The 26,193-nt window shown below is 49.4% G+C and overlaps 1 protein-coding gene across 4 annotated transcripts in view; it reads left to right on the top strand.

The window, feature by feature from the left end:
• LOC142557465 (putative receptor-type tyrosine-protein phosphatase mosPTP-1) overlaps positions 1-26,193 on the top strand; it is a 241,324-nt gene that overhangs the window by 65,862 nt on the left and 149,269 nt on the right. For all 4 annotated transcript variants that reach the window (XM_075669338.1, XM_075669335.1, XM_075669337.1 and 1 more), the window contains one exon: positions 22,920-23,222. In XM_075669338.1, coding sequence (XP_075525453.1) covers positions 22,920-23,222 — 303 coding nt within the window. The remainder of the gene's footprint in view (positions 1-22,919; positions 23,223-26,193) is intronic.

Genomic DNA, 26,193 nt, shown 5'->3' with positions numbered 1-26,193 from the left:
CTTGCCCTTCTTCTCCCTCTCGTCCTTATTATTTCAATTAGTCTTGTTCTCGCCCTTGTTCTTGTTGTTCTTGTCACGCTCCTTTATTATTTCTCTTTTTTTTTTCATGCATTGAAACTTCAGGCCGTTTCCTTTCGTCGGACTTCGATATAGACTAGCTCGTGTCGCATACTATTTTGGTACGCCGCTTAAAAGACACAGATTGGGCCTGCACAGGTTGTGTGGTTCTCGCTAGTCGCGTTTACGTGGGTGCGGCAGCGGAGCATCACATTTCCTATAGCGCATCGAGAGTAATCGATGCGCCAGCGCTTACATGCAGCGCATTGCGTTGTCGCATTCAAGTAAACGCGGCTACTGGCTCGTGGGCGGGAACGAAGCTGCTGTAGCGGTTACGAAAATCAAATGGCGCGTTCGATTGGTCGTTTTAAAGCGCCCCGATGGAGAGCTATGTAGGACTATGTACGCTAGTGTATTATTTTTGTTTAAGTGTAGAAGTTAGGTGAAGCATGAAGCCTTATGCTGCGTGTACGTTTCACGCTGTAGTCAACAGGGGCGCAGATGGCACAAGCGCGCTTAAAGACGCGTGTGCCTTTCCCAAAACCGTTCGATGAGTTTCGGCTTCGATTCTCCTTTTACTCGTTCGAGTGCAGTAGCGGAGGGCTTTCTTGTCTGTTCTTTTTCTTTTTGGCTGTTTTACCTCTCTCTCTCTTCTTGCCTTCCTTTCTTTCTAAAACGAATGACACACGGCCCACGGATGCGCTTAGGAGTCGATGCCGCATGCCCCTTTGAGGAAAAGGACAATAGAGCCACTTGAAAACAAAGGACCCGCCGCAGGTCGTCTCGTGCCAGGGCGTCGACGGAGCGGAAACTGGCAGCCGAAAAGGTCGTGCCCTGTGCGAATGAGCCGATCTAACTGCGTTTCTTTACCGGAAGGCCTCACGAGTCGGACCCGACGAGCTGAATGAAACAGCTAGCTTTTTCGTCGCCGTCAGTGCGTATTCCTCCTCGATTTTGTGAACGGCAGTGGTTGTAGTTTTCAGATAGATAGATAGATAGATAGATAGATAGATAGATAGATAGATAGATAGATAGATAGATAGATAGATAGATAGATAGATAGATAGATAGATAGATAGATAGATAGATAGATAGATAGATAGATCGCAGGGATGCGTCGCCGTTCGTTGTCATCTCTGGCCACAAGATTCAGTACACAAAGATGTGTTTTCGAAGTATAAGCTTCAGTAAGGATGCGGTCGCCTCGTCTGGGAAATCGAACCGCGGCGACCTCAAGATCAGCAACAAGACTGGCCATATATCCTCGGTGAGCCGCCAAAGCCGGCCGCTGTCCTTCGTTGAAAGCATACAGTACCTCGAGTGCTCCTGAAACAAATCGAAGTCGCGTATAGTCGCGTGCCTTCTCTCGGTGGAAGACAATGGATCACTATCGAAACAAAGGGCCCGCCTGTATTCTTAAGAGCTGGGCGTGGGCCGACCGGAACCCGGCTGTCGAAGCGGTGCGCCGTTATAAACGAGCTCGGTCGGTTAACTCGATTTCGTCGCTTGGTATACGGGGTATACGTAGATGTGGACCAATCTCATTGAAACGGGTGTTCTCCATTCCTTGTCTTACTTTCACTGCGAGGCCAGTGTCTTTGCGTGCCGTCGGAGCAGTGAGTATTTGTTGTCATCTATTTCGTCGCTTGGCACGGACACACCGTCCGAAGCACAAAGGGCCGCCACGTTAGTGTTAGTGAAGTAGCTTAGGTACTGGACGTGCCTCAGTTCCATACCGTGGTAGTCTATAGGAAGAACTCTCATAACAGAGAACGAAGGAGGGAACGCAGAGAGGTCAACTAGACCCTAGTTTCCGATTTCTTATCTTGAGCATGGAGATAGGGTGTTAGAAAGAAGCGAGGTGGTGAAAGAAAATGATAACAATCAAACTTTATTATAGGCATGTCGATTATGGAATGAAAGGGAGAGAGAGTGAGAGAGACGAAGGAAAGTCAAGCATGTCAACTAAGCATAAAATTTATTTTGCGTTCAACACGCAACTTACAAATTCCTTTCAACGCGCAACCCAGACACGGAGTCCGATAGTGTCGTTCAATACACGACTTCGTTTCATATTTCTCACTTTCCGAAAATGCGACCATTGCGCTAAAGAATAAATTGAAATTAGAATCGACTGCAGAAGCCGAGACTCGTGATTAGCTTGGTTCGCTTATATGGTTAGCTTAGATTGTGCTGTCTTGTTTGTTTATAGAAAAGCACTCAACCTCATGGTGCTGTACACCTTACAGAATCTCTCCGTGATTCTCAGCCGCCCAGTCGTACGTGATTCACAATTGCCCGGGCCAAACGCGTCACGAGCATTGTTTCGAGGCGCCACCTGTCGGTGCGGAGAAGTAAACAAGCGCGTGATCGGGCTGCGAGCGGTCGGTAGCACGGCAGTCCGCGAATCAACAGCGGGCGCCTTGGAACAATGGGATGGGATGCGGAGGCTTCGCTTTCTCTGTAACGCCTCCCTCGCTCTCGTGTGGCCACACGCGGGTTGCAGCACGATTTGGGACAGGAAGGAACAGACGCGACGACGGCGCCTCGATATAAATATACGCGCGCCTTCCTGCCCGCACGCGGTATGAAGTACTAACCTTATTATCCGAGCAAAAGAGAGCGTCGGTTATACATGGGCCGTCTGCGGTATACAATAGATGTTTCCTTGTGCGTGTGCGTCGGAGTGTAAGTGGGCTGGCTTTTTGTTACCCGCCGTTGCTGCCTCTTATAGAGCGTGGGAAAAGCTGGAATAAACTATTGTACACACCGAAACAAGGAACACTAGAACAGAATGAAACAAAATCGTCGCATATAGTTTTATAACATTAAACATATGGAGCTGAACTCACGCAGCGTTTTGTTCACAAGTGGTTTTATTTTTTTTTAGGTGGTCGCCACTAGCCCGTCACCCTCGTTAATATTAAGCCTGTTCAACATGAGGGTTGTTCGCATCAGCTTCTAAGAACTAACAGTCTTAGCGTAAGCACCTTTTTGATATGGGCCCTGCGGCAGCATTCACAAAAAAAAAAAAAAAGAACTTTGCGCTGTAGAATGTTTCGTAAGAGAAAAATCTCGGCCAATCTTCAGGCTGGACATAGGGCTGGTCAAACAGCCCTCAACAACGAGAAGATTCGCAAATTCGACACCCGTTTTCGTCGTCATGATGGCCGGCCGATGATAGGTAGTTTCTACTGACGAAAATTTTCGTGATTTCGGCGTCTTCTACGGAATATATGAAGCTATTCGTTCGTAAGGGCTGTTGTTCAATGCATAATTAAAAGCGCAGATTTATTCTTACAGAACAACTCTCAGAGCAACGCGCGGAACATGGAACAGCGTGCAGGTAGCGCTGGTATGCGTGTTTGTCGTCTGTCCTACTCAAAAAAAGAAAAGTTCAGAACTAAAAGAACGAAGCGTTGCAGAAGATATAGAGAAAGCCGTCTGCTTATCGCGTTTTCCCTGGCAGACGTCCGCGCTCAGACGAGCTTCCAAAGCAGACGGCGCCCTGCACATCTTGCACCTATACGCACGTCACTCGACGTATATATGCAGACCCGTAAGCGAAATTCAGCGTTGCCCGTTTTGGAGATGGCTGCGTGAGCGATGCGATCTCGAAAGCAGAAGTGTCTCCTTGGCATTTGCGCTTTCAACTAACCACTCCCGGTGCTGGCGGGGCGAGTCCGGGCAAATGCGAGAGCGAAAGAACACTTAAGGGCACGGGCATCCGCGCCGGGACCCTTGTTGCGATGCTTATCGCGTGACAGTTCTTAACCCCTTGAGTCCTTTCGCTTCTCCTCTCCGTCTAGCTAAAACGGTGCAGCATTGCGAAAACTGTGAGTCCATTCGATTCCGCCCTGCACTTCGTGAATTTATGATTCCCCACGACTCGCTGTTCACTGCAGCTAGAGTTCGCTAAGGACGAGGGCCACGCGTGCCCATTTGAATAACCGGTCGGTAACCGGCGGCAGCGTTGTTTTGAACAGACGTCCTCCCGAAGTCGCTGCGGAAAGCTCAGCCACGAGGCCAAGGGCTGCGGTCACACCTGCGGCTACAGTTCAGGGGCCGAATCCACATACATTTTCGCTCGTAAGCGCCCTTTGCCATTGACCGGCCGCCTTTAACACTACGTCCGGCATCGTGATTGGCTGGAATTTTCTCTTACGAACGTTTCCGTAGCTTAAGAGGCGGGCCAAGTGTCGGCTTCATGGTCGTTCAGAACCAGCCTGGAACCATGCTCCTGCACGATCTTTGCACTGTGTCTCTCCTCTCGCCAGTGCAAGGAATTCTGTGAAAACTCGTTCTGAATGACAGCTTGCACTGGGTGAAACGAACGACGATGTGCAGACGACGCCGTGTTGCACTGTTTGGAATGAATGCAGTGAATGCAAAGCGGGTGCAGCACCTCCTACCCTATGACTCAGCAAGTGCAGGCTAATCGAATGGATTTCATGAGAGTCGAGGCGTCGGGTATATAACCCGCACACCGGTCTGCCTTTGCAAAAAAAAAAAAAAAATGTTGCTTCTTGCGCTGGAACTGTTCGTAAGAACTGCTGTCAGCCAATCGCGATATACTTATAGCGAAGGTGGTCGGCCAGTGGAAGACATTTCTTGCGTACAAAAGAAACTTTGTGAATTCGACCCGAGAGCGCGTGTTCACTCCCCTGCCCTCGGCCAACAGTAAACAGCACTTGTGAACGGAATACTTTAAGACCGAATTCACGAAGATTTCTGTTTCGCTCATATACCCTAAATCGGGTTTGGCGATAGCACCTCCACTTACGAAGTTTTCTGGCGTACGAACATTTCTGGCCGATTGGTAAATGGCAAATAGCATAAACAAACAAACACCCTTTCTGAATTCGGCCCCATAGCTGAGAAGCTGTCTGCACACTGGTGCGTTTCACGATTCGTCGGCGGCTTCTCAGCGGCGATATACATATACCAATCATGATTGACGAAGGCAACACAGCTGAGGCTTATATGCCCAATCGCGTTTGCTTTGTTTTTTAGTATTATTAATTTCTTCTTTTTTTTTTGTGGGACCAAAGATTCGGGAATTCGTCCCGCGTTTCTCCGCCTGACAGCGTTTTCAAATCACGCAAGAACGTGTTGCACGGTTCTAACGAGACGCGAGGTGGTCGTCCTCGGTCTTAGCCGAAGCCATCGCCGATTGCAAGCATCGCTGCTGGCTTATCGCCGCGACGAATCGACGGCTACGCCGAGACGTCCGCGAGATCTGCGTCGTCCTCTTCCGCAGAAGCGGTGAAGGGTAATGGTCGTTAATTCCCCCCCAGCGGGAGACGCGACGCCCTCTGGCGACGGCGCGGCGCACTTAACGGTCGCTGCGGGCGACGCGGGCGAGATTGACGAATGAGCGGATGGCACGTGTGCTTTTTTTTTTTGCGCTGTTCACGGCGTGCAGAGAGGAAACATTGTTACTTTTTCGCAACTGTTCGCAGCTTGCGTGCCGATTGTACAGCGCCTGCGGGTCGTCAAGATGAGAAGCCATGCAGACAGGCCATTCGTAAACGACCGGGAGGCTTACCTCTTCCCACCATTCGTCCATATTCTGAGTTGATTGATTGATTGATTGATTGATTGATTGATTAAGAAGTGAAGCACCAACAGCCAGCAGCATTGCAAACGCTACAAGAAGCCAGAACACAGCACACTCTAGCTGTCCACTGAGTCGTTGCGTTTCATCGAAATGTCGTCACCGCAACTGGAACACGAACCCTCTACCTAGCGGCCAGCAACATAACCTCGGCTAGATGCTGAGCCACTGCGGCGATTACATTAATGCACTGAAAACCGCATCCCATCTCCGAGAGAACTAGCGCCATCATCATCATTAGTAGTACCGAAGAAGATTGAGAGATAGAGATTCTTATTTGAGGAAGGAAGAATTGGGGTAAAGTGCAGCGCAGTAACTGTCTCTCAGATGAGGACAGCTCAACAGATTGACAACTGCCTCGGTAACTGATTGGAATTGGATTGGAACTGATTTGGAACTGATTGGCAATTGCCTCCCCGGAGGGGCGTACTGTACGCGATCTGCCCTGTTCTCGAGCTCCTCGTGACCTGTTTCTGTTCGTTCAGCCGCTGTAATGCGTTGGTTAAGTCGTGCCTTCACCACACTGACAATTGTGGTTGCACGCAGACTAAACTACTTGTAATCTCTGTGTTTATGTGTGCGTGTAGGTTCGCAGCCTAAGCGCATGCGTACACGTTGCCACACTAGTACCCAGTCGGTAGGCTTTGAGGATGCCTCTCGATCGGCTTCTATTTCGATCTCATGCTCGTATAAACTAGCAGCGCGAAATTATGCTTGCTTTACGCGAGAAAATGCGGAGTCTTCTCTCTTCTCTGGAGTCAGCACGGCCAATGCATTACACGGTTGTCGGGCCTCTTCGGCTTCGAAAAAAGAAAAATGGGGGGGAGGGGGGCTCGCGATGCGATTATACCACGCGTCGGGTCGGAAGCCGCCCGGTCAGGTTCTGCTGCGTTATACGCCACGCCCGCAGTGGATCGATGCCAGCCTATAGTGGTTATGCTGTTCCGGTTTTCTTGTTTGTTGTTACTTCTTTCGCTTTCCTTTCTCTAACGTTTCGTCGTCGTTGATGTGCTTTAGTTACGTATAGGAGTCGTCGTTGCACGGCGGTGGAGGTTTTCCGCGCAGCCGGTTTGTGACCCCGACGCCAACAGACTTCGCTGAGGTCTCTTTCTCTCCTCTCGTGACGTCAGTGCGCGACGCCACGTGGTCTGTGCCGCGGTACTCATCGGGCAAATGCAAGAGCTACCTAAGAAAGGAACGTGGCTTGGATCAACTACCACTGCACTCGTCGCTGTAAAAATTAAAATTATAAAGCGGTGTTCAAACATTGTTCTATAGTGTACGCAACTAATGGAAGGAAATTTTGCAGCGATGTACGAGGGAAGTTTGACAGCGTGAAAAGGTTATGGAACCTCACTTGGATAGGCTGTTCTTAATATACCTTTTTGGTAAAGCGATGAAGAAACGTCTTTGATAAGCTTCTCTTGGTAAACGATAAAACAAGTAAGCGTTGTTGGTGGGAAGTGTTGCCTGTAGACCATATTTTGCACAAGCGTCTCAGTGCAGCCATCTTTGGCTGTTGACGCTGCCGCTTTCTGTCAGTAGCAACGAAGTGCACACTGGTATACAGCCGAGATTCGTGTGCATGGAAATGGTTGTGTGGATGCGTTCACGGTTCATGGTCGAGCACGTTAACTACGAGTCACTTTGCGCAAAACTCAGATACGTAGCGCAATGTGTATGTGTGTCGCTCTTTTCTGTACTTCGCCTGAGCGCATGGTATTCCAGAATTTGAACTGATGTATACAGTTCAATAACCGGCTCGAGATGGCGGCGCCCATCACTCTGAACTTCCTTCGCGTTACGCACATCCACTTCACTTCACTGTGCGTTCACTGACGGTGCTTTTGTTTAGTGACGCGTACGCGCGGTCTCGAATTTCTGCACGCGTCCCATATATTATACGAGAAAGCAGTGGCGCTATAGAGGTTATCTCGAAGCACGCCGTCAGAATGTGCGTTCGAGGTGAATTCTTTTGTACCTTGCTACGGCAGGGGTATGAAAACAGAACCGAGCTTGGCCGTGCGTTTACAATAGCGCATTTACGCGTGCAAAATAAAATGAAAAGCTAATAAGACAATAAGACAAGCCAATGAATTAAGAAGGCCCGCCTTGCGACGTGTTCCTTTGTTTACCAGACATATTTGATCAAAGAAACGTGCGTCGGGATTCTGACCGGGAGAATAAAAGAACGGCTCGAAGAGAAAGAAAGAAAGAAAGAAAGAAAGAAAGATGACTCGATCAATCTGGCGCTTGTTTTCGTAGATGCCTCCCACTTGCCGCGTACGAGTAATAGAAGCAAGAACAACAGCGGTGAACAATTCAGCGGGGGAACTAAGCAGATTGCGTTCAATATATCGGCACTCCCATATATACGCGAACAATACCGGGCGCTGCCAGGCAGGCCGGGCACTTAAAAGCCTTTCGTCTTTCGCCCGCGCGGGGGTCGCACTCCAACGTCGGTGGTGGTGGGCGCGCTTTTCTGAGAGATCGTAAACGCCCTTGTAATAAACGGGAGCTGCAGGTTCTTCCGCAGTGTCTTTAAGGCGAAATTTTACGGGCTTCCTTTTACGGGGCCATCGCTTCCACTCCGTCCAGCGGGCCTCTTGAGCGACGTCCACTAAATCTCGCTTGTCACGCCGCGTATACGCAGGGCAGTTTTGTATAATCCGCGCATGGACGGCAGCCAAGAAGCCGCACGTGCCATTCGGCACGCATGGAGGAGCGCCAGGCGATCCGTGTATTTCTTAGGGAAGCACCGTTTGGGGCTTCTCTTTTTTGTGTCGTCTGCTTCGCGGCCTTATCTGGCATTATGAGAAGCGCTAAATTCTTGCATGCGTCGCTGCCTCCGAGGTATCCGCTTTGCTTTGTCCTGTACTCTCGCGCTGTAGCGTTCATATATAAAGCGTTCGTGAGCGCCAGCTGCGTAAAACGAAACTCGCTGGCTTTAGAGAAAGCGGATCTCTGTCCGGCGTTTTTTGGGGGCTGGACAGACAACCATACTTGGAATGTCACTGCGTAACGCTGCGTGGCCGTAAGCAGGAATTTGTTACCGCTTCGCTCGACCGTCGACAGTGCGCGACACGGTCCGGTTGCGTCTTACATGTATTCCGGTTACCTCGACTGTCCAGTGCTGCTGCTAGCCTAAGGTAGAGCTCCGCTGGTACTAAAGTGTCTGGCTTTGGACACGGAATCGCGGTGGCTGCGCAGCTCAAACACACTCGACTTGCTTGGAACGCGGGGCTAGAATTTCGGTGAAGCGTGATATGGGGCTCGCCCTTACGATGCAAACACTACGATATGGCTAGTTGGTACGCATCCGAGGCTACTGGCACTGCGACGCCGACATAAGGGACAGACGACGCGGTGGTTACAAACAGGATCGACAGAACAGACGGGTCCGCGAGGGACAGAAGAAGCGATGGCTACGACCTCGCAGACGGGTACGCAAGGGTACGCAAACAGACGAATACGCAATAGACAGACGACACGATGGCTACAAGCGGGGCAAAGCAGGTGACAATGCATCGTACAGACGACTCATGGGTACAAGCAGTGCAAAGCAGACGAGGGCACTAGGTACAGACGACACGATCGGTATACGAGCAGCTCAAAACAGACGGGTACACAAGAAACAGGCGACAGAAGCGCTAGAAGGCAATCTGCTTCCTCGGAATACGGCTGCCGCGGCAGGGTGTCAAACCTGCAACCTGGTGCTCGCCAGCATAACTCCTTTGTATCCACGGCGGCATCTAATCCAGTGAAGAGACGTCGCGCGTCGTGCCTGGTCACCCACCAAGCACACTGCACACCGGACGGGGGCTTGTTAATTCATGGAGTTTAACATCACAGTAAAGTAGCACTGGGATTACAAAAGCCACCCTGTAGTCGCGAACTCCGGATTAATTTTGGCCGCGCGGGCATTTCTTTAACGTGCACCTAAACCTAAGTGCACGAGCTTCTTGCATTCGGCTCCGTACGAAATGCGGCCACAAGTGCATGCTGCCGGCAATTGAAACCACGGCCCCCCTGCTCAGCAACCGAGAACACGCAGTAGCCTCGTAGAGCTACCGCGACGGGTCACAGACAAAGAGTTCCGCGACGCGCCACGCCCACTTCAAATCCTCGCACACCTTAGTGTCGTGTGCAGACGATCGCTTCGGCATGTCGCGCGCGATGAAAACCCCACCGAGCGAAGATTCGTGGGATGCACGGAGCGCTGGGATGACGAGACCGACGAGACTTCTAACGAAACGTATAAATAGAAAGAATGGAATGCAGGGAGGTCGAAGACTAACTGCAGTGATTTTTTTTTTAAATCGGACGTCCGGTTTGCTACACTGCGACAGGGGAGAGGGAATAAGCGCACGAAGAGGCAGAAGGAAGGGGAGAGAAAGGTGAAGGCGCCCACACGTGCCGGGTGCTCTCTCTCACTTATCAGTTATCCTCTCTCGAGTCTATACGCCTCGAGAGAGAGAGAGGGGGATAACTGATGAGAGAGCGGCGCCTTCGGAGATGCCGGCGAGCTAATGAACTCTTGTTTGTGTGCACAAGAGGGCGCTTGTATTGCGGGGCGCGCGCGCATAACCCTACCCACGTGCAACGGCCCCGTGAGCAAGGCGGCGGATTAACATAGAACGCTCCTCGCAGTCCCTATGCTAATCCGCGGCGCCGGCCGCCTATACCGGCGCATACTAATCGCGTGCGCGCTCACGAAGCGTCTTGGAAGAACAAAAAAATAATAATTACAAGGTGATGCTGTGCGGGAAATGTTTTATTGTTCTCGGAGCTCTTTGCCCCGTCCGCGCGCGTTGAAATGAACGCCGCGGCGCCTTCCGTTCCCATACGCGTGCTTTGACCGTTAGCGAAACGCGTTGAATCGAAATGAGCACTGTGTGCTTCATTCTTCGAGTGCCCCCCCATGTGCGCGATCACCCCTGGAATGCGTACACGCGAACGTCCCGCTGCTGGCGTCGAGTGGCGCATATGTATATATACACACACACCCTTGTGTATTTACACCGCGAGAAGAACGCCACTTTGCGGCAGGCACGGTCGCTGCGGGTGGCGCGGGGTGACACGCTCGAACACTTTCTCACGCGTGCAGGGTATGGACCAGCGGTGGTACGCAGCAGTGGTGACCGCGTGTGTCCTCTACGGTGTTCCCCGAGCCCCTTGGTTGCGTGTTCGCGAGTGATGTACCATAGCTTGCTTGCAACGCGCCACTATCGAGGGACGGCAGTTTAAGCACCTCCTTGCCTCTCCCGCAGAGGGTGCTGGGTATTTGTGCTTAGGGATCCTTGAATATGCTGTAGCTGAATTTGTCTTTCTTCTAAATCGTTCAATTTTGTATTCCGTAGGTCCAAGCTTGTTAAAGTTAAGCAGCTATACGTACGTCTCTTCATTGCTCGAGTTAAGTGTGACGGAGACTATCTATGCTTCCTCAAGAACATTTGTATATTAGGAACTCCTCAGGAACATTGCTCTCTCTATCTCCTCTCTCTCTCTCTCTTCATCCCCACACCCCTTCCCCCGATGCAAGGTAGCAAACCGGACCTGCGTCTAGTCGACCTCCTTGCTTTTCTTGTCCCTCTCTCATTCCCCCCTCTCTCTCTCAGGAACATTCGTTGTTGTGTGCGTGTGAACTTTAGAACTGTTTCAACTTTTGCGTCGTTTGGTGCAAATATGTAAATTTAGCGCGATATATACCCAGCGTCGTCTGCAGGCGCCAAGGTCTATTTGAGCACAGATAATAATAAAAAATAAGTAGACCTTAAACCGTCTAGAAACGCTGGTTAAACGCCTACTTCGGTATATACAGGATCGGTGCTTACAGTAAATAAGTTCGGTGCCGTGACATTAGGGAAGACCTGTAGAACTCCGACAGTACAGCAATCTCGCACGCATGTCCAGCTGTTTGGGGCTCCGTGTTTAATGCAGCTTGTTCTCGCTTTTTATATCCAGAGAAGCTGCAAGTTCCTCAATAAACAGCAGTCATGGAGGCAAGAAGACTAGACGACTGTACGCCGACAGGTTCCTAACGCATATTAATACTCAGTACTAATAAGTAATAGCGTGGGCTTCTGGGAAGGACATCCTTACCGCAAGTCTGAGAGCAACACTGTTCTTGCGGAGGTTTGGAAATTTTAATGCGAGAGCATTCTTTTTGCTATACCCTGCCCCGCTTTGGTCTCTCTAAAATAAAAATGAAACAATAAGCCACAGTAACCGTTATTTGTTGCAGGAACGAAGAACAGGTTTTAGAGAACGCACTGTGGCTGCTGATATCAAAACAGGAACATTAAGACTCATCTTTATTTTGCGCTTAAAAGGAGAGTTCCTGACCCAGCTAGTTGAGTAATGATCCAATCTAAAACTCCGTAAAGGCGAGTTTTCAAACTCCTTATCCGTCAGGCGCCCTAGAAGACGGCGATATCGCCATGCCGAGAAACAGCATTTCTTTTTTTTTTTTTTGTACGGGATTTTGAGAAGCCAGGCTACGAAACGCGGTGACACATCATAAATCTTTTTTTTCTTCTTTCTTTCTCTCTCTCCTCGCACAAAAGGCCGGCCGAGCTAGTGAGAATTTACGTTCGACCGCAAAGGACTTTGCATGCGTTGGCGGTTTGGAATGAAGGAATAAAGCACGGGAACGCTACATAGGTGTCCCACATAGAAAAAAAAAGAAAGAAAGAAATGATCGCAGGCTAGGCCTAAGAAAACAATTGCGGAGAGCAAAGGGACAAGCCGAAACGTCGCGTGGCAAGACAAATGTCGCACACACAAAAGATGAGAGAGAGAGAGGGGGAGAGATGTATGTATACGGTCGGCGGGGCATTCCGCCGAGGTTCTACTATATGTCACACAGCTGGGGAGCGTGCGGATTGGGGGCGTGTGCATCGCCCCCTCGTGTTGATTTATGTAGTCCGTCCCACATCCACTGCCGCCGCCGATGCCTTGACCCTGTCGTTGGATATCGCGCGGCGCCATTCTGCGGCGTCGCGCTAGATCTTTGTTCTCTCTTGCGTGAAGTTATAGCTTTGAGCGAACGCTGTTGTACAGTTTAGCTGGCGCGCAATGAATCGACCCGTAAGTTATTTGCGCTGGACTCGTTAGTTCCTGTCCTGTGCGAATTGGTTTCCCATGTTACCTCGGTGCGACTCAAAAGAAGCCCCGGTTTGCTTCGTCTATTTTTTTATTAACTTGTGCTGTATAGCATGCTGAGGTTTCAGAAATTATTTCCTGAAGTTAGAGAGAGAGAGAGAAAGTACCGAAACGCTGTGGTTATAATTCTAGGAGATATTGTTCATCTGGTTCATGATGATTTTAGAAAAGTATTATGTTATGTTTTAATCCTATGATTTCCCATGGCATCCCAAAGGTGTTAAGGATTATAGCTATATATAGAAAGAAAGTATAGGAATACTCCGGTTATAAATAGTGAGGATCAGAGTGTGGCATGGAAACAAGAAGCGGCGTATTTAGGTCGTTCATTTATATGCAACGAACGTTCTGTAAATATAGCGCATTGTAAGCATTTTTTTTAGGTTGCCTGCTGTGGAAGGTCCTGTTATGTTTCAAACTTTATCGTGAGGGCCAAGTAAACGAGTGGATACTGAAAGACGTGTACCACAAAAGGAAGTGCTGCGAACAATTTTATTCACCGAAGTTGTTCTCTCGGCCCGGTTTCGATGGCCCGCGTTAACCAGGAAGGTAAACGTACAAAACAAAGCAGGGCGTCCTCGGTTAATTAGCCATTCACCGCGGAGTGTCCCCCCTTCGGGACCGCAGAGGCCTGTTGCATCCCAGGTGCGACGGTGCGACCTTGTTTAAGAGACGCCGCACGCTTTCCAAGAACAAAGACCTTCCCGCAGCGCGGCCAACAGCAGCCAGCCCAAGCCAAAGACACTGTAGCAACGCGTGGATATTGCTGCAAGATGCCGCGAGCGTACCGCGCTTTCGCAATTATAATGTGCAGTATTTAGAGCAGACATACGGAGACGCTAGGAGAAGGATTATGAACTCCAGTTGTGCTAGTCAATTAGCGATACCGCAATATAGCAAAGCGGGTACTTTTTACTGTCAAAGAAAGCTCGCAAAGAAGGAGAAGTGCGCCAGATTCGATAATGCGCGTGGCGATCGACGCCGCCATGAAATGTCCTAACCAGCTCGTCATGACGTCATTAGTTTTGATAGCTTTTAGCTTTGTCTAGTACATTGTTAATCCGTTGAGAACGACTCAATCGCATTTTAAGTGAACCAAAGACGCAGCAGAACAGGTTTCGGGGATGTCTTCCTTGTGAGGCGCCGTAATGTCTGAAACGGGAGGAAACACTTCGAAATTGGTGGCGTCGACCGTGCCGGCGATAAAGTTCCGGTGCGAAGCAATAAATCGGGGGAGGTACATGTGTTGTCGTTCTCTTATAGATCAATCAATCTTTATTTTCTGTTTATCAGCAATGTATACTGACAGAGGAGCTTGTGAAAAAAGAAAAGCTGCCTCTATAGAACACGCTGACAACTTCACAGTCCTTTAAGCATTCCGGAATGGTAAATGCGAAATATGGTTACAAAAATATCACTGTTCAACATACGATGCCGCTGTCACCGAACTATTGAACACGCAATCAACCATAAATCGATCATAAGTCATAAAGGCATTGACGAACTTGAGCAAACGGAAACGTGCACTGTCGTCACGGGTTAATGTTGTAACACAGGAAATACACTAGTAACCGACCCAGCCCCCGTATCAAGCATTAACGGCCTCCGCAGCAACAAATGGGCGCAGAAGTGGCAATAAAACAGGTTTTTATTCAAACGCCAAATGAAAGAAAACAGGGTTTTACAACAGTACTTTGTCAGTTTAAAGAGATTTCGGGTTTCACATAGGGCGCTTTTATATCAAACTACTGATACAAATGGCACGCGAGTCTTGCGAGTTCGTTAGTGGCCCTTTTCGGAAATCCACCGCTGCGTGCGAAAGGCCGGTTCTAGGAAAAGTGCTTCGCGTTCTTTCATCCTCACAGCCCCTGACTCTCGAAACGACTTTGGAACCGTGGTTGAAGGTTTCATTCCCCCTTTCTCTTTTACCATTTCCTCGCTCTCTGACTCTCTAGCGCTTGTTACAGCGTGTGCGGGGGAAATGAACGTGAAAATGCGGTATACCCTGGTCGAATTCGTGGTGCTTTTCTGTCGTCTGCAACAGGGCCTGCAGCGTGCCCTGTTGCACACCTCGCCTGACGCACCGCGGTCTTCTGCTTGCACCGTATGCGTACGGCGTCTTCCGGCCGTTTTAATTAGGTCTTTGTCCCGCAGACGACGCCCGAAAAGGGGCGCTAGAAGACGGCATGTCGTGTACGCCACGTTTTGCAAGAGAGCGCTCGCTCGCTGGAGAGCCGCCCGGTAGCGCAGGGCCAAGGAAGGGTCGGCTTGTCGGGACAAAGGGATCACGATCAAAATAAAGGGAAGAGGTCGACGGGGAAAGGAGGAGAACGCGTTGACGTGAGACGGCGCGCGCGTCGCGGTCCAGCCGCCGGTTTTAACAACACAAAAGGAAGGGTCGGGGACTGCGGTGCGAATATATGTACGTACCTGTCGTGCGCAGCTCTGGTCGCGCATCTCATTAGGACTAACGAAAGAGGACGCTTGGTGTCGTCTGCCATCACGCACGTCTGCTGGAGACGCGCGCGTCGTCTTCTGCTGCAGCGCAGACGGGTTGTGTACGAGTGGCACGCGCCTGCGTGCTCCGGAAAGGAAACTGCTCTCGGGGAAGCGAGAGTAGATTACGTTCGCTCAAAGAAAAGCGGTACGTTACAGTGTGCCGCTTCTTTATTTGCGTAATGAGCTGACCCGCTTTCGTGCCCGCACGCGCGCCGTGTCTACGGACAACAAAGGACAAAGGGAGAAAGGTTCACTGCGTGGTCGGCCAACGGCCAGACAGAAGTTCGTTGCGACGTGTGTGCGCGCTGCGTTACCTCACGTCGCGTGGGCGCTCGAGCTATACATACAGCACAGTAACGGCGTAGCTTCCTGTCCCAACGTTCGCGGACGGCGCGGCTTTGCGCACACAATGCGAAATGGCGCGTGCTGCCACAAGAGTCGTGCAGACGGCGCGGGGTGGGCTGCGTCGAGAGCCCTTGAGATCCGGGCGCTGTGTAGCAGACGACGCGATGCCGTCGAGTGTCACTCTCTCCCCATCTCTCATCCGTCTTCTTTATATTGCATTTTCTGTACGTCTTTGCTAAGTACTTTCACTGGCACCGGTGACGCCGTTGTTTCGAGCACAATGTTTCTTTAAAGGCCTCTTCGAAGCCCTTGCAGTGCGTCCATCGTGTTTATTTCTTTCCGGGCTCTCTGAGCTGTTGCTGCTGCTTTGTCGTCTGCTTGCTCGGCTATCCCGCCGCCACCGCGCACGTCTGCTTGATGCAGCCGTCTGCTTTTTTGTGACTCTGTTTTTCTCACAGAAACCCCTGTAGCGGTTAGGCTTGGCTTTATTGAGTCACTCACGCTCCACGCTCCTCGCCGCCGTTCGAGTGACGACCCCTTCTTTTCTTCTTCTGAACCCCCCTCATTTCTGTACACACACCAAAAGATTAGGGGCGTCTTGTCAAGAACGGGATGGGAGGAAGTGAGAAGTGGAGCGTTATTATCATTTTGGTTCGTTCGTTCAAGACATCTGTTACACTTCACTAGCTATATATCTAATGAAATGTCATTATTCTCCGAGCAGTTCCCGGTAAATGTTGCAATTACATCTAAATACCGTGGTATATCGACAGTGCGACCACTACTTTCTCCAAGCACAACCACTTGACACGTCTGGGCGTGACAACAAGCACAAGGCAATAGTTTGCTGATCGCGGAAGCACATATTCATTAGCGCAAGTGAAGTTGTGATATAAATGGACGAATGGATTCTGGCATTTTAACGAGAATCACTGACTGTATAGATGCCGGATTCGTGAAATGCGCATGGCAACCACTCTAGGAAATTGTACTTCGTTGTCTGACTCTCCCTAGGGCATTGCTCTGAAAGCTGCACTCAACTCGTCCTATGCATTCCTCGATACAGCGATTACATAACTGTCGCCTTGTCCTCATTGACAGCGAACACTTGACAGCGTTGCTCAATCTTCGTTACTGCAGGTTCGCTGCGTAATTAAGTACCCTTCAGCCCGTTTTGCATTTCATCTGTATAGCATTACAACCCCGCCCCGTTTAGAGTACAGTCACGTTAACAGCAGTTCAGAGTTTTCATTACCGAGCAACCAGAAGAAAGAGTTAGATGGATATTCTCTGCTTAGCATTGCCTTCGTAGGCCCATTTGTATTCCATTCGTTGAGCAGCCAAGTGCTACCAGCTTGTCTACAAGTACATGCTCACAGACATGTTCACTTGCTTCTACAAAATACACTATAGTCATTTGTTAATCCGTGAGCATGGGCATGTTCTATGCTTGTGTACTGTGTATGAATACGTCATACTATACGTCACCCTCATCAACAGGGGTGTAGCGTGCTGAGCGTATGGTCAGGCGAACATCTCCAGTGTCTATTAAAGAACGCTCCTCTCATCGCAGGTGTAGTTGTTTCTTTGATTTACTTTTTTCCCTCTTTTCAGTGCACGTTTCTCACCGTTCGTAAACCCACTTTCAGTCGTTCGTGCTGCGGAGTCATGCAGTGCGGCTCCTCTGACAGCGTTCGCTGGAGCCAGCCTCCAGGATTCCTAACCAGGACGGATGGAATAACAGAAAGATAATAAATTCGAAACGGACGGCGAAGCGCGAGGCGTCACGATATGTGTGTCAAACAGATGCCACTGGAAAGAAGAAGGTTGGCCCGGCGCTTTAGACGCCGAGACCGATCGGCATACCGCGCCGAGGTTCCATATGCAACGCACCTGCGGTCGAGGGCATAGATTTCGCGTATATATGCACGGCCGATTGCGTTCGCGGTTCCTTGCGCCCTCACGCGTAGCGCGCACTTGGCGACGAATAGTGCGTTCCTCGTCACATTTCTATCTATCTATCTATCTATCTATCTATCTATCTATCTATCTATCTATCTATCTATCTATCTATCTATCTATCTATCTATCTATCTATCTATCTATCTATCTATCTATCTATTTTCCAGCAAGATTTTAAGAACTTTTTTTTCTTTTAAGAGCTTGGCCAACGTTAGTTGAGACGCACGGTATAGCCATCTGACCGCTTCTGTCCTGTACGGAGTTAGGTGGGGCCTAAGCGTGCTGACTGCGGCGAATATACGTTTTCTCGTGCACAAGTCGTTTATCAAAGCGAAGCTTTGTTTCGCTTCCTTCCCGTGGTTTGGCGCTTCCGTTCGGTTGATCTCTCGCCTATAAGCGGACCGATACCGGTGCTATAATGTCGATGACAACCTCAGAATAAAGGGTGACGTGTATGATGTCCAGCACAAACACAATTTGTCCCGGGCAATGGGGGGCACGTTAAAGATGCCGTGGTGGTCAAGATCAATCCGGGTTACTCCACTGCGGCGTGTCCCATAACCAAATCGTGTTTTCTTTGCACGTAAAACCCAGAATTCCATTCACATACACGCTTTTCACAGATGCGTCAGGCAATTATGTTCGCTCGCTTATTTCCGTGACGTCAAGCGATTCTACACGTTTTGAAACGGCAATATTTTTCTGCGTTACAGATGTGTCTGTGTCACTGGTTTTAGGATGAAACCTGAACGTCGTGGTAAATTTTATTGGTGATCTTGATATCAGTGCTCAACCAAATGTAATATTTCAGCTTGAAACAACGAGCTTTTATTTTTCAGTGGGCAAAGCATTAGCACGAGCAGAGCAAAGTCGCAAAGTTGAGCGTACTGCAGCCGGCTCGGCCCTCTATCAGAGGCGAGGAGCAGGTGCTCTGCGTTTTTTATGGGTGGAACTTGGGCTGAATTCTTGCGTTGCCGGTGCGTGATCACAATTGCACCGATCGCAATGACAATATTGTTGTAACACACGGTCACGCGGGTGGCGTGATCTGATCGACGGCATCTGAAATACGGGCCTGATCGCTTGGCAGGCATGTATCCGCTATGCTACGAGATGCGACGCAGAACGCGAAACGTTACGACTGCGTTATTGCGAAATGGCACAAAGCTTGTGCGGCGGCAGAAGGACGTGAGTTTGGAAATAAGATAAAAATCGCAAGCATCATGTGTTTCTTTTCACACCGTTTAATCTAAACGTTTCTGTCGACGTTTCAAGCTTCGCTTGACGTTGATTGTAACAAGTTCGTTGCAGATGCCATAGCTTTAAAGTGAATAGCTTTCTTTCCTGGCTTTTTTTGGCCGTTCTTGTGTTTCGTAGATGGTCGGTCGATCGAATGATCGCTCTATCACTCCTTCGTTCGTTTAGGCTATTCGCTTACATTGAAAATCACCGTCGATATCATACATCGACCCGGCACAGGGTAGTCGAGTGGGGATAATCTCTGGTTAACCCCCCCTCTCTCTCTCTCTCCTTCGATCGTTGCTGCGCAATTCTTTTCTTTTTTGACTCTATCAATGGCGGCTATCTTTAACAATAGGAGCTGTTTGGAGCTAAGCAGACAAACACTTCACACTTCTGGTACGCGAACATCTCTGCTTTCTGTGCAGATGCCTGAGCAGAAGGCGAACGTCTGCCCTGTGCACGACTTTTTAAAGGGAAGCTAAAATGTAAAACTAAATCAGGGTTCTGATAAGTATTCAACAGCACCAAAGTGATCTTCGAGTAGTCCACGTTCATTCATTCAGCGATTCCCCGCTGAAACTCGAGCGCCGTTGCCTCAATGTGTCGTCCCGGATTTCAAAATATTTGCTCGTATTAAGGCTGTCGTGTTTTGCGAACTTCTGCTTTTAATCGTTCCCTTCTGACTTAGAAAAGTAACAATAAATAAATAAATAAAAAGAAAGAAGAAAAGAACTGATGTCTGTCACGGTTACCTGTAATGTAACTACTTCCTTTCTTTTTCTTACTTGTTTTAAAATTCTGTTTGTTACGCGCATCTGTATACCACGATACGGTCCGCCGTGAGGCTGCTTGTGAGCGCCGCCTCAACTGCGCATGCGCAGTTCAAGACAGACAGCTATCGAATACCAATCGCGGCACTTTTCCGTACACGCCTTGCCCAATGTCGGGCAATCTCACCCATACTACCGACGATTTCGTCTCCATAGCGAAAACGTACAAAAAGAAAAAAAAGAAACACTTCGTGTGCCGTCTGTTCTGGAATTTTACAAAGATCTCGGAAACGCCCGTGCTATGTTGTCACAATCTAGAATGGGAAGGAAAACCGTACATCATACTTTGCGAGCATCTTCGGCAAAGGACGCCACAGTTATCGGGACCTGTCAAGAAGAGGAAGCCGTGACCTCGAAGTTGAGCGTCCTGTCGTAAACCGAGAGGTCGCGCCCAAGTCGCGTGCCTTTCTTCGAGTTTTAAACACCCCGACCCGTCGAGTGCTTTTGTAGCTACCGTTGGCTGACATGTGATTTACGATCTGCTGAGGTCTGCCCTGTTGCTTCTTCTGAAGAAAATGAACTTGAAGATACAGAGAGAATTTAGGGAGACTACGGACGCGTGTGTATGTGCGTGCGGAAAGAAGAAGGGGGACGAGGTACGTTGGAACGTTCTAGGCAGCGGACAAGAAAGCCGGGGAGATTTCGTCGCTGAGATAAGACAAATATGGCGGCGGTGGCACTATTAGCAGGCGCGCATCCGGACTTGAGAGAGAGAGAGAGAGAGAGAGAGAGAGAGACCTACTCGGAGAAGAGGCGCGCAAAAGAGTCGTCTGCTTCGAACGTTGTTTTGTCTGTCATGTTGTGCGTGCCCGTTCAAAATTGTCTGCCCAGTTTCTAACACGTTTTATATTTGTTACATCCCCCCTCCCCCCTCTTATTACTCTTACAGTTGCTTTCAGTTGCTCTTAAATCGCTTGCCGACAAGGTGCTTGCATTTTATCTGTTGTTGATTTCCTGCTTTCCGCGAAATCGTCTGCTACCCTGCTTACTACATGCCTTCGTCTGCCGCTCGTTCCTTGTCGTCTGCTACACGACTGTCATTTTCTCGCCGTCCACTTCTGCTTTCCTCCGCTCTCGGGCGCAGTTCTCGAGGCGATGCCTTATCTCGAGCTTTATCGGGCGGCTGTGTTATTACGGAGAGTAAGAGTGACAGCGCCGCTTGTTCAAACGTAGAGGAACAAAGCAGAGAGAGAGCGAGCGAGAGAGAGAGAGAGAGAAAGCGATGTAAAGGAGGAGTAGGCGGCACGTCACGAAGTTTCGCGATGACTGCTCGACGAAATGGCCGAGGAGGTGGAGTCGGCGGCGTCTTGTAGTTCGGGGACCGCGCAACACAATGACCGCGCCTTCTTTTTCAATTTCTGCCGGCACAGATCTTTCTTTTTCAGTCTCCGGGTTCGTTATGCTTGAACCACATTTTGTAGTCGCTGTGGCATTTCGCCGGACGTGTTGTACACGATATCGCGTGGGCATCGTATGCACGTTCCGGAGACGGATCTGCGATCAAAGCGATAACAGGTGACTCTCCCTATAAAGTTGCTTGCGAATTGTTCCAGAAAGGATACGATTTTAGGTCGTCTAGCGCTTACCTGTGTCGGAATGGTACGTGCTCGCCGGCAAGATTTCTTCTTCACTTCGAGGTAGTGGGAACGTCTGGAATTTTTCAAGGACAGTTGGCAATGTGCGAATGGAAGCAGAAGAGGGCCCGGCCCGTATTCACGAGAACGTTCTTACGCCAAAACTGCGCGTCATAGCAGGTGCAGGCCTATCGTGTCGTTGGACATATTAGAGAGTTTTCGTGTGCCCGGTGTTCGGGTAAACGCAAGCTGGCTGGGCGTTTCACCGGATGAGTGGAGGCGCAAGCATCAAGTGCCTGCACGGTGCAGCTGCCTGGTAACGCAGAGCTTGAGTGGTCAGGAAGTGTCTAGAGCGGCCAGTCGCGCGGCAATTTTGCGTGTGTTCACGGTCTTCCTTCACGCTCTGAAAAACACTTTTATGTAGCACGTATTTAGCAACAGACAGCTGCATCGGGAGTTTTTCATGTTCGTCTACCATTTTCTCATTGACACTCCTAATCTAATATAATACTTGAGAAATTGATTATTTAATTAAGACTAACTATGCAATTAGTCGGAATGAAAAATGTAATCTGCGTATTTCCATGCGACGGCAAACAACATTACTTTGGTTCTTCCAGCTACGCGCCATCTGCATATATTGAATGTTGTTTCGCTAAAGTCACGTGGAACACCCTGTATTTGAAACATAAGGGGCTTCAGACAAGACGACACGAACCAGTGAAAGCAATAAGAAAAACTTGCAGAACTACTAAAATTTGCTAGATTAGACATCTCAGGGGGGACATATGACATACAAAGGGCTTCAGACAAATGTCTTTGCAAACCACTGCAACGACTCTATAGTACAACACGATATCGCGTATCGAATCCGCATCGAGAGTGCGAGCCGGGCTGGCTGGAGTGCATCCACGTTTTCGACAACACGGTGTCAGATGTGTTCGTAGTGTCTTAGTCATAGCGTTTCTCACTATAACACCTAGAGGGAAATCTGGCGCCATCGTCTATGGGAGTTTCTTAAGGTGCGCTGTGCTGTCATGGGAATGACGGTACGTGTGTCTGCGAGGCTTGTGTTGGCTGGTGTTGTAAGAGGCTTCGTCTAAAACGTGGATATGGCTACCCAAATAATGCTTTCTTAAAGTAAAATCTTCGTAAAATATTTTCATTCACGCATATAACATCTTCCAGTGAAGTTTACTCGCCTACAATGCATGACGAAGGGAAGAAAAGCATGAACAGACGACAAACTGTTTCAAAGCGAGCCAGAATTTTGTCCTCTGTCCTCCAACTTTAGTGGCCCGCTGATACTTTTTACGTTTCATATAATTGTAGATGCAACAACAAGTTCTCATAGTTAAACAAAACATGTTTTTGTGTAATAATAAAGCTAAAACAACTTGTTACGTGCTGTTTCAGTATAAAATTGATCATTGTGACAGACGGAACGGTGCTTGCCTGACTCTCCGAGAACGATGCCAATCCGAAGTTACAGTATACCGGCATTCCCATGCATACCGCAGCGCAGCAGCGCCAGATTTCCCTCCTGGTAATATAACGAGAAACTATGTGGTCTTAGTGGACTCTACTGCCCGGTGCTCACGTGGCGTTTCTTCTTCTCCTCCGCTGCAGGTGATGGCGAGGCGGAGAAGATCTTCGTGCGCGTCGGGGCCAACGTGACCTTCCGCTGCCCGGACCTACCCCAGTCGGGTCAGCAGCCGCGTCACCTGACCTGGTGGAAAGAGGACCGGCGGCTGATCGAGGCGACCCGCGAGCGCGTCACCGTGGCGCCCGAGGCCGGAGCCCGGGTCGCCCTGATGCCCGGCTCCAGTGCGCTGCTCTTCCGCTCGGTCGTGGCCGAGGACAGCGGAGAGTACCAGTGCGTGGTCAACAACCGGCAGGGCAGGCGGGGCATCGTCCGACTCTACGTGCAGGGTGAGCGATCACATTCTGTATAGTATACGACTCGGTCGTCGGCTGCTTTCCCGCACGTCTTCAAGTCTACAGTCAATGCGTGTACGTGTTGGACACTTCGTGGGCTTCGATGGATGCGGATATAGCTTGGATACGAATGTTTCTCGAGACGTGATCAGAGTTGCAGCATTAGATTAACGCGGTTGACGGCCCAATACGGCTTCGAACACCTTGATACGAAAATTATATACCTATACAATAAAGAAAAAGGAAAGATAGGGAGGTAAACTCAAGTAGTACATTGGTCTGATTTGCCTTGACGCGGGCGTAAATATAGGTATGAATATATACATTTATAAAAGAGTATGCAGATTCAACGCAGCGTCTTAGAATCGACGTGAATTAAGCGAAGCATGCTTGATGCGGTTGATCAAATGCTCTAAATTTGCCCATTTCATTCCCGCGTCTGCGCTTCGCGGCATAGTAAACTCGCGAAGTTGCGCCACGCAGTGTGACGCATGCGACGATAATCTCAATATTTGTATGGTGTTGGCACGATATAATAAGTGTATATGTACATCAGGCCACAACATATTACCGAGCATGAGATCTGAGAAAAAGCTGGATGTCTCCCCATCCTGACAACGCAGCCTGGTGCTTGCATTTCGGGCCTCGACTGGAATATGCCAAAAATATAGTCGTGTACAGTTTTACTGGCTACTGCTGCAGGCGTCTCGGAAATCGAACGCTTCCTCGAATCCTGCGGTCCGTAAACTTTAGTGGCCGAGTGTACGTGCGACTATGGCATAATACAATTAAGAATGAAAAAAAAAAGAGAGAAGCGATTGTGGCTTAACGGATTGGACTGCTGTGCTGGGGTATACGGAGGCTCGATCTGACCATCGGGCACGTAATTCAACTTCTTTTTTTTTTAGCTATATGCTGTTTGGCAAGCTAGCAGCAGAACCAAGCGGCACCCACGGTCAGAAAATCCGGGGAGGGTTCGCGAAGACAGCTTCGCTTTAATGGAACGAAATAGGAAAGGAATAATGCTGCAGCGTGCGGTCAAAGTAAGTAAAGTTCAGCCAGGTCATAATTTAAGGCGCTTGCAGCATTTGAAGAAGCGAAAAGCGCAAGAATGGAGTTCACGTGACTTCACTAGTGAGCTATAGCACCGTAAACGCAAGGTCGAACAAGGGTTCCAAGTCTGTACTTAACCATGTTCATTCTGTTTGCTACGATAGCGACACGACAAGCACTTTCTACTCCCCCGTTGCAGGGTATACCGAACCGGATGCATTGCCAACTGGCCAGCGTGCCCGCGTTTTGCTTCGCAGCACGTTTCCCTCTCCCGAAAATGCGCGTGTCACATTTTCGCCATGTTCTCAACCCCCTTTCGAGGCGCTAATCGCGCTCTCCCGTACCAATAGGGCACACCGCGTCGGTAAACACGGACAGGCATCACCAGCGTGACGCAGCGCGTTGACAAGGAAGCGGTGTCCTCACCAACGCCCGCGTTGGAATGGCGTTGCGGAGAAGACCAGAAAAAAAAAAAAAAAGCGTGCACTTTCACAGATGACACCACCTATAGTTCGATCATATATATCCACGTCCTGTGGATTCTCTGCGTGTATTCGCAAGGAGAAATGTTTGCACATAACTGTTCGTAAGGGGAAGATCTTAACCAGCCGGACATAACATTGCGTTGGGCATAGTGTATGACCGGCCAATAGCAAACAGCCATTACACGAACGAAAAGCTTCGTGAATTCGGCCCCCCGAAAGCTTAATTCTTGGCGTGTTGTAGATCGTCATTCAATGCTTCGACGTCCGTGTGTGCGTAGCTATAAACGTGGCCAGCTATACCTTCTATACATCGATGGATTTCCGAGGGGTCGGCAGAAGCGCGACCCGGTTTTACGCCGATCGGTTAATCGACGTCCGTCGCGAGCTATTCCCGTCCCCTTTTTTTTTCAATCGACCGTTACATATGGCTGCCACTTCGCTACGCAAGTCACGGGGGGGGGGGGGGGGTGAACGTGAGGGTCATTTCTGTGACAAAGTGCACGTGTCTTAGCTCACAAAAGCGCGCACGCCCAAACTTATCAGCCTTGATATCAGCAGAACAACAGCTCAATGACAGCTGGCTTCCCTCGCGTCCTTGCGCCATCGTCTGGCTTCCTTGTCAAGAACTCTCGAATAAACCCGCGCTTATTATCGAGATACTGTCCAGAGAAAGCCGATTAAGGTCATCGGGGGTTACCGGAAGGTCGTCAGGACGCAGCAAGTAGCGAACAAAGTGGATTTATTGGTACAGAGCGTAGAGATGTCTTGTTCCTGACATCGTTATGTCCGTGGGCAGAAAGTTCACGTATGTGAATATGTCGTGAATTCGATCGAGATTCACTTCGCTGCAAAACGCCGCCGTTCTGATGTGATCTTTCGTTGCTTCCCGCTGTAAAATGAACCGTTTGTTTTTGAAGTGGGCAGTCAAGCAAACTTCTATACTAAATTAAGTTAATTACATTATGGGATTCACGTGCCGATTACAATCACGATTTGATTATGAGGCGCGCCGCAGTGAAGCCGGACTCCGGCTTAGCTTTAGCCACCTGGGGTTCTTTAAGGTGCTTAAAAAAAATATCGCAGTTTCGCCATAAGGGTGCAACAATGAATGCGATAGCAATATGTTAAAATGATACACGTGGTGTAGGACTCGTAGCTGTAGTGGCAGTATGAGCTGAAGTAAATATAAGCTAAGTAAAAACGAACTGTTGTGCTATAGGGGTCCTCCGTTTGTATCCTGCCGCGGGACAATTTCTTTTATGTTTATTAATCAGAGTCAACGCCCTTTTTTAACGACTTTACCAACACTTTTCCGTATCGGGTATGTTTTAAACCTCTTTCCCTGGCCGATCCCAGAGCTATAGCGCACAGCTGCACCAATAACATTACATCATTTTCAGGTTTGAGCTCTCTTATTGTTTCGCACT

Source organism: Dermacentor variabilis, chromosome 9 (genome assembly GCF_050947875.1).
Source record: "Dermacentor variabilis isolate Ectoservices chromosome 9, ASM5094787v1, whole genome shotgun sequence".
In the NCBI taxonomy this organism is placed as follows: Eukaryota; Metazoa; Arthropoda; class Arachnida; order Ixodida; family Ixodidae; genus Dermacentor; species Dermacentor variabilis.
Note: the sequence above shows the minus strand (reverse complement) of the source record. Positions and strands in the feature narration are given on the sequence as shown.